The sequence below is a fragment of the Nicrophorus vespilloides genome, unplaced genomic scaffold, assembly GCF_001412225.1.
Source record: "Nicrophorus vespilloides isolate i.1.1-1 unplaced genomic scaffold, Nicve_v1.0, whole genome shotgun sequence".
NCBI lineage: Eukaryota > Metazoa > Arthropoda > Insecta > Coleoptera > Silphidae > Nicrophorus > Nicrophorus vespilloides.
The window spans coordinates 40,837-50,332 of record NW_017095659.1 but is presented as its reverse complement, the minus strand read 5'-3'; the positions used below and the strand labels follow the sequence as shown (position 1 = coordinate 50,332).

At 35.9% G+C, this 9,496-nt stretch overlaps 1 protein-coding gene across 1 annotated transcript; it reads right to left on the bottom strand.

Moving 5' to 3' along the window:
• Positions 1-7,633: 7,633 nt before the first annotated feature.
• LOC108559156 (transcription factor TFIIIB component B'' homolog) lies at positions 7,634-8,335 on the bottom strand. The gene has a single exon (XM_017916319.1). The coding sequence runs from the start codon at positions 8,333-8,335 to the stop codon at positions 7,634-7,636; it is 702 nt and encodes a 233-aa protein (XP_017771808.1).
• Between the last annotated feature and the right edge of the window lie 1,161 nt (positions 8,336-9,496).

The following is a 9,496-nucleotide window of genomic DNA, read 5'->3' as shown; positions in this document are numbered from 1 at the left end:
GCTACTCTTCTCTGAGCACTTTTAATTATACATTTCGAGCGTTTATGATTGTGCAGATAATGCACCGTGTCTTTAGAATCTTACCAATTATATGTTTCTTGTATGCATACTTTATTAGCTTAGATTTTAAGAAATAGTAACTGTAGATTTAGGTAATAAAGAATGGATCCTTGATGATACACAGCTTTAAAAAGTTAAGGTGATCTTTGAAAACTAACAAAATGAGGTTTATTAATAATTTTCTCATAATATTACGAAGCTTTTTATGATACAATAAATATTAGAGAAAAGACTATGGAATAAGCTTTTCCAAGTATTTGAATAAAAGTTAAGCATTTTCATTCATAAAATTTATTGAATTAATTAATGTTAACTTCTTGACGAAACAGGATTTTCTTACAACTTGGATGTATTAGTATAAACTTTTTTATTTCTTCTTCACTACATTAGTGTCTACCTATTTTTGTCAAATTATAAGTAATCTGATGTAAGAAATCTTCATGTACGAAGGTATCTCCATGTACAATCAAATTTAGTAGTCAAAAGGTAACTTTAACGGTGTTAGTTTTTGGATGAAGTCTGTACAATTATGAGTGTACCGTGAGTTCCTTGCATCTTTTTTCCCTCTGTAGTGTTAAGGCTTTAAAAGCGATGTTTATCTTCGAAGATTGCGGAATGCCGAGGTTATCTGAGTCAGTGGTGGCGCGAAAGATGCGATCGCGAATAGCTTGTCAACGTAGGACAGATTTCGATCCACTCGAGTGATAATACCAAAAGGAAAACAGAACAAAAGCAGCAGCAGCAACAACAACAATAGCATCTTTTAATCCAGACTCTTTGAGATTTTAGGATGCACACCTTCTGAAGCTGCGAATTTTCATGATTTCGTGGTAAAGAAAACAAAAACCGGATGCGTTAATGGCTCAACGATGAGATGGCGACTTCACGTCCGGTTCCGAGCGCGGGGGGGCGGCGGCTGCTGCTGCTATTGCAAAAAAAAAACAGAAGAAACAAGAGCAAATCGGGTCAGATTATGAGAGAAGAAGGAGCATCATCGGCAAAAGGAGGATAGTCCGGATGATTAATCGATGCTCGCCCGGCGACAACGAATATTCAATTTGCATCGGAAATTGATTTGTTGCGTAATCAATTTGCTTTTTAATTGAACACGGCTCGGATGTTTCGCTCTGCTCAGCAGCAGAAAGCAGCAAGTCCAGAAGATAGAGGTTTCTTCTTCTGGTCTTGTTTCTAATGAAGAGCGAAGAGTTCGTATTTACGAGCGCGCCTCTCTCGTCGCGGGTAGATTAAAACGTTAAGGGCAAAAATCATATCTCATGCAATGTGCTCTTCGTTATCCTTTCTCAGTCCTTCTTTTTTTGTTTCTGTTCGCCATCTCTGAGAGTGCTTTTTGCTTCATATATTTGTTTAAATTAAAACGCAATCACGGCGAAGAGATGACTGTAACAGCTCCAGCCGAATAGATTAATGCGTTTCGATGGAATCGAGACCTGCATGAAACTTGATTGATCAATTTATACCGTCACTTTTTCCATACATCCAAAACTTTTCAATTTATTTTCTGTTTATTTTTTTGCTAGTATTAATGGCAAAGTAACTGTAATTTACTTTAAGTACTTTAAGTGATTTTATGAGTTACCTTTTTTTAAGTTTACCTCATTTTAAAGTGATTCCAATAAGTAGTCTAAAGTCAAGGTTAACAGTATTTGATAGTTTTTTTTATGTTAATTACTTAAAAAAAAAGTAATTTGATCTTAGCAATTATCTATTAAATTTTTAGTAACTCTTTTAAATTTGTCTTGTTATTATTTCATAATATCAAAGCATACTTTAGGATAATTTGTCTAATCTTATTATAAACCATTAAAGAAACTTTCATACAAATAATAATAAATATTATACATGATAGATAAAAATCACAAAGTAATTGCTTATATTCAACATCTTTTTGTGGTAAATTAAATATTCCTTATATGAATCATTTGGAAAAAACGTATATTTATATATTTTTTGTTGATAAAATAAAACGTTAAGTAATTTAAAATAAAATGTCTTATTTTAAGAACGTAACTCTCTCTGAATACTAAATTGGAAGGTGACTAAAAACTGTGGTCGTGACCCGAAGATCAATTCGAAACATTATTTAGTACACTTTTGTTTCTTCATACAAATGAAACATAAATACTCCAAGACTCTATCTCAAATTCCACGTTTCATCAGCATGTTTTTCTTTCCTACAAAATGTACTTAAAACACAACAGCTTAATTCACCATCAATTGCACGTTTCAAGAAGTGAGAATAAAGCATTTCTTATAAAAAAATAATTTCAAATTTCTTAACGTTTCCCAAACAAAAAACGACAAAATTAATTTCTTTTGTCAATTAAAATTTAAGTAAAAAAATAGACAATTAGATGAGTAAAATGTACGACAAGTTCATGAATTTTAACTCCAAAATTGACTATTTGTTAGTTAATACATGGCAAGTAATTGTTTACTTATATAAGTCAAAAAAACTAATTATCAAATTAAATAGACCGATTTGTATACACTATCGGGTTTTATCAAATAACATATAGATTGATCCAATATTTTCCAATTATATTACCTGAGTTGGCGTTATTATTTGACAGAAATACCAAGTTTACGTTATTACATTTGATTTGAATTACCAGTTGGATATTAGTATTCAAGGTTTGTTTATACACATCGATCATTGCTGCGTGCACGTGGATTGAGTTTCACCGAAATTGGAGATTGTCACGCAAATATTGTATTTGCATCCGATGAGAGTATGCCATTACGATGTAGTATATCTTCATTTAAAGAATAGTGTGATTGGGGGGAGGGAGTCAGTAGATTGGAATCATGCGTGCTTGGATTCAGTTGGGGACAAGGGTTAATAAATGAATTGGCTTCGTGGAAAAACTGGATTGGAAGTCTCGTGGGATTTGCGCGGTTTTAATCGTGCGATTTCGTAGATAATTCGAACAGGTGTTGTTTGGTGGTTGATGTGGCGTGCGTTCTTCGGCCTGGGTCTTTCACCTCTTCGTCTCCAGAGGGAACCAGAGGAGTATGAGAAAGACAGAGCGAAAGAGTGAAAGAGATTGGTCTCCTCCTTTGCAGAATTCTCAATTTATGCGAGCCTCGGCGGCGTTAAATCTTCGACATTTACTATCTGCTAGATGACGATGATGGGATCAACCCATCCAATCGTTCTACGTCGGCCTCGGCAGCAGCAGCATCAGAAGAAGAGAAGAACACGGTGCGCGCATTTATATAATAATAATATGCATGCAAACGCGTCGCATTTGGAGGAAGGACGCTGGAGGGATGCTGGAGGAGCGAAAGGAAGAAGTAGAAGAAGAAGAGGTGGACGACGGCGTATCTCTCGTAACTTATGCGTTTTATTATCAATGTCGCTCGTAACGGCGATATGACAAGTGAGATACAAGCCGCAGTAAATACCAAATAACTGGCTGTAAACTAACAATCTCCGCTCCTCGTCCTGTTTCGCCCCCCGTTCATGTTCTGCATGTGTACGTCCATGGCGAAAACCATAAATCCAATCTCTCCAACTGCGGAAACAGATCTCGTTGCTCTTTCGCTCCCGCTCACCAGCAGCCATCTCTTTCTCTCCTCATCCTCATCCTCGACTCGTCCTCACCACTCTCAAGCTCCATCCCAACTAATTGGTCACATCATCATCTCTAATTAAGTAAGCTAGGTGGAAAACAATTAATCCCAACAGCAGCAGCAGCAGCAGCAGTAACAGCAACAACACACAAATAGATGCCAACCGCTGATAGTTCTGTTTGTTTCTCCGTTTGTTTGTTCTTCCTCCTACTTCATTATTAAATCATGTGAATTGGAAGGAACGGAAGCATTTTCCCCTCTCGGAAGAAACGTGTAATTTCATCATCATCATCATCAACCATCAACCTCCTCCTTCTTCTTCTTCTACTTCAACTTCGATGGAGGTGGAAAAGTCTTCGTCGAGGACGAAAAAACGTAAAAATAAAATATAAAAGGAGAGAGAAACGCTCACTGTTTACAATTTAAATTGCTAATGGATAGTTAGAGTGTACCTTAAGTATAGGCTGCTGCCGCTGCGCGAAACCTTTTTCCTCTTCTTCGCCGTCTCTTGCCTCCAATTAATTCGCGTTTGCTGAAAAGTGCCGGCCCCTTTCATACAAAAAAAAATAAAACGAAACGAAGCAAAATGAAAGAAGCAATTAGAAATTCCATCTTATTCCCCTTAAAAGGGAATGATTAGCATACATTTATCAAACCGCTTATTAAGTCTATTGTAGAGTAAACAAACTTCGTGACTTCTTTGAGGACCAGCCACCCGCGAAGCATGGGAATAACCCCCTAAAAAAAATGATTGCAGCCAAATAATTATCTTACATAAATTGTTTATTTTTTACTAGGCAAATTGTTATATTAGTATTTTGTAATATAAACATTTTTTTTACTTCGTAAATTAAGTATTTAACTTTACCTCTGATAACGAAGTTTGCAATTTCAAGTCTCATTTACAATAAAAAAAATCCTAATTTAAGGCTTTCTTTCTTTTTACGACCCCATTAGAGTCATTTTTACCTCTGCAAACGAAGAAACTTAACTAAATCCTATTTGTTAATCGAGGTACGATTTTAATGAAATCTATTTTTCAGAAATATTGCCTAACTTTTGTTCCTAAAATAACTATTTTTCTAATTAAAAAAACTCATTTTCCTGAAATAACAATTTGTATTGGGACATTAATATTTCGAATTCCATTCTTCGCATTGCAGTAAACCAGTCTCGGTTTCGATCTCGATTAACATTATTTATTGTTAACTACTAAGTACTAACGTATGCGTCGCATTATCGAGCCTAGTCGTTCGCAGTTTAGATCTGTAATATTATAACTTCCTGCATTTACCAATTGATCAATGATTATTATCTGTTTAGTGCATCGCTTCTAGCAAATATATGCATTTAACGCAACTTAATTACAAAATTATTTAATCTTTGCAGTCTCCAATAATAATAATAATAATACCTATCTTTATTACAACGTATAAACAATAGTAAAAATCGATTGTAGTTTAGATTTATGTAATAAAGTACAAGTCATAACATTACATCAACCAATACAATTGGCCATTTAACCTTAAAGATCATTACTGTATAATAAAAGATCATTCACATTTGTTATTTTAAATCGAAACATATTTTTTTTTGTTAATATTTTATTACAAATTAAAATCATGTTCATATTATATAATGTTATACAATTATTAAGTAAGTAATGTAAATATATCCAATTACTTGTCTATTTGCTAGATTTATCCTATTTAAAAGTTATTTTTATCTCTTTTCAAAACTGATCTGTTGTACATCTATACTTTATATTTAAAAACTTTTAAATTATTTTGAGAAAATTTTCGTTGTTGCTGAAAATAAAGTAAAAATATTCGAAAATGAATTAAAAATAATATGGAAAAGCCTATTATTAACTTATGTAAGTTAAGCATCTTATGTAGAAGTTAATACTCGGATGGGTGACGTTAGAGTTAAAGAAACGTGTTGTTGATATCTTGCATTAATTAAATGCACGTACTTTTCTACATTCCAAGAAATTGTGTATAATTACATAAAAATGGTTAAGCTCAGTTTATAAATGTATTTTTTTGGTTATATAACAGTCGAACGTATGTTTCCTTAATTATGACCGTGTCTTGGTCAGATTGATCTATTCAAATGGGTCATTGTAGCATGTGTTGGTAATTTCCACATTTTATTAAGGTATTTAGAAGAGTCTCTTAAAAAATTAAAGAAAACAAGAAAAACGAACTAGCCGTGAGATAAGAAACAATTGAGGCGACTTAATTGCTCAGCTACAAGTTAAATGTTACAATAACTCTATCTTGGTATTACGTAAAGATACATTTTAGATTGTTCGGATGATATCGTAAAACCATTTCTGTATTTGTCTTCGATTTATTGATCTATGCAAATGGGAGGATCGTCGCTCCTCATCCTCGATCACCTTTTTTTTCATCTTCTCTTTTATTTCTTATTTTCACGGGGGATTTTGTAATTTTGGTCGATGGACCGGTCATCTATTATTAGAGGTTTTCATCTGCGGGTCCCGCGCGTCCGACTCAATTTAGATTAATTGCCGATAGGTCCTCTCCGGTCCTCCGGTTCTTTGGTTCTTCCTGCCTCCTCAGACATTGTCGGAGTGGCGGAGCGAAGAAGGAATTATCATCGGGGCCCCTCCACCACATATGGTCCGTTTAACACGGGACCTTATCTGATCCTCACGTGTTTGTTATTCGTTTAGGATGAAGAAGTGTATTTGATTATATTCCCTTTCTTCTTTTGCTGCTGCTGTTGTTGTTGCTGCTTTTTAGTGGTCTTCTCAATTTCGGGATTAAATACCGATGTCAAGGATTTATAGACTACAATTAATTACAATCCAAATCGTGGAATTCATTCAAAAGGTTTTTAGTATCTCAAACAAAAATACAATTGCTGTATAGAATCCATATGATGTTAGCAAAGCCTCATTAAGGTTGTTGTGGGCCCTTCCTAACAGACCTTTGTATTTTTGAATTCTCCTTACAATATTTTTCTGTGGGCCCCAAAAATATCGTGGATAAGACGGTTCTGGATGTGTTTGGGCGCCAATGTAAATGGTGGCAACACCGTGCGCCGGAAAAAAGAGTAACGCTAGGCTTGTAAAGATAAGAAAGAATATATACGAGTTAAAAGTGAGTCGAACAGAATTATTGTTGTTGAATATACGTTTAGAGTTGGTCGTATATAGTTTATTTTATTATTCACCCACACTTGGTCCTTCGATAAAACAAACAACACGAAATGCCTGCACCCCAGATTATGATTGGGGCAAACGGAGAGATTATCATCGACGAGAAGAGTTTGCTGATCGAGAGTTCCGACGTGGCGAAAAATCGAGAAGTCCTGAAGAACTCTAGGGTCATCGACGGCGATAATCTTGACTCTCCGTACGCGACGTACAGACGCGCTAAAAAGTACAAAGGTTGGAGCAACGTGGAGACGCTCAGATTCTACAAAGCAATAAACACAATTGGAACTGACTTCTCCATGATGGTGCAGCTGTTCCCCGGCCGAACACGTCAGGATTTGAAGGTCAAATTCAAGGCGGAGGAGCGGCGCAACAAGGATCTAATTGATAAAGCTGTGTACAATCCAATTACGTTCGATTTGACTGATATGTTAAGAGAGGTGGAAATGGAGGAGTTTGAGAAGAAGTAGAACCAGAAGCGTCTGAAGGAAATTGAAGAATTCAAGCAACAGAAAGCAGAGACTAGATGTAGCAAGAGGAAAGGAAGAAGGAAGTTCTTAAAGATGCTCGTATTGATGAGGACGAACCTGACGAACCTCAGGTGTCCTCAGGACACTAATGATAGTCAAAATAGTTTAGGGTCGGACAGTATGCAATGCAGCTTAGAAACATCCTATGAAGATGCAGATTTATTCGAGAATAGCGAAGATTTGGTACCTGGGTCGATAATTCACGTGACTGAAAAGAATGAGGACGGCGTGGATAGGATTTATATTATAGGTGAGCAAGATATTATAGAATAGTAGTTTGAAGATCCGGAGTGTCCGCGACTGCAGCCGGTTGTTCGACGACGGTGCTGCTATCCTTGCTAGCCTCATCATCGTTATCACTATCGAATAAACTATTGATACCACCATCGTGGTACTTCTTCGCACTCATCTTCGGCCTCTTATATACAGGTTCGTCCTCATCACTACGAACATCTTTAAGAACTTCCTTCTTCTTTTTCCTCTTGCTACATCTAGTCTCGGCTTTCTGTTGCTTGAATTCTTCAATTTCCTTCAGACGCTTCTGGTTCTGCTTCTTCTCAAACTCCTCCATTTCCACCTCTCTTAACATATCAGTCAAATCGAACGTAATTGGATTGTACACAGCTTTATCAATTAGATCCTTGTTGCGCCGCTCCTCCGCCTTGAATTTGACCTTCAAATCCTGACGTGTTCGGCCGGGGAACAACTGCACCATCATGGAGAAGTCAGTTCCAATTGTGTTTATTGCTTTGTAGAATCTGAGCGTCTCCACGTTGCTCCAACCTAAGTACTTTTTAGCGCGTCTGTACGTCGCGTACGGAGAGTCAAGATTATCGCCGTCGATGACCCTAGAGTTATTCAGGACTTCTCGATTTTTCGCCACGTCGGAACTCTCGATCAGCAAACTCTTCTCGTCGATGATAATCTCTCCGTTTGCCCCAATCATAATCTGGGGTGCAGGCATTTCGTGTTGTTTGTTTTATCGAAGGACCAAGTGTGGGTGAATAATAAAATAAACTATATACGACCAACTCTAAACGTATATTCAACAACAATAATTCTGTTCGACTCTTTATCTTTACAAGCCTAGCGTTACTCTTTTTTCCGGCGCACGGTGTTGCCACCATTTACATTGGCGCCCAAACAGGATGCTTGCAGTAAAACAGATTCCAAAACTTAAACATAATTGATAATTAATGAATACTTGGAACACATTTAATTAAAATTCAATCAAATTCAGAATATTTTTCTTGAGTAATAATTCTATAAACATTATTATAAAATACATAACTGTAGAACACATACAATATGAAATTTGAATATATATATCGGGGTAAAAGTTCATTCAGAAAGAAAAACTTCTAAAAAATACTCTGAAATGATAGAATTAATATTGGTCTAATTTTGCTATCATTACATAACTACAAAGATTTGGTTTTAGGCAAAACTAATTTTATTATTTCATGTTTTAATCGTTATTCTTCTTGTATAGTAAATAACTAAATGTGTAATAAAATAAAGAAATATTAGATTGTTTTGAGTTCCAAAATAAAAACATTAACCGTTAAAGTGAAGATTTTATGCGAGGCTAATGTAAATTTTCAATTAGATCCGCTTCTTCGGGTGGCATAAATTTCGGCGCACAACGGAATTAAGTACGCATTTTTACGGTCCTGCTCATATTTTTGCTCACCGTTCTTCTTTATCCTTTTTTTTGTTGTTGTTCTTTTCATTGCGTCTTTACATTATGCAGTGCGCAGCGAGCACTTTTATTAGTCGATAAATTCGTATCCGTTCTCGGGGTGTCGCTAATTCCTGTTACGAAATGTCCAGAGACCAGGAAAAGCGAGTCTCTTCCGCAAAAACCGTTTTTATAACCCTCCAGCAGAAGAGGCCACCACCACAGTTAATGGCACATAAACGGACGCAAATCGAGGTCCGCTTTTACTGCCGCATAAAAACACCGAGTTTATGGACCTTCATTTAATGTTCGAATATTATTATGAGCCCTTTACATACCGGATCATCCTGTGGATTAAAGCGTGATGATCACCTTCAATTCAGTTTGATGGTTATATAACGCTCTTCGTTGTTAATTAGGACGATTGTTAGTGATTTGGAAAAG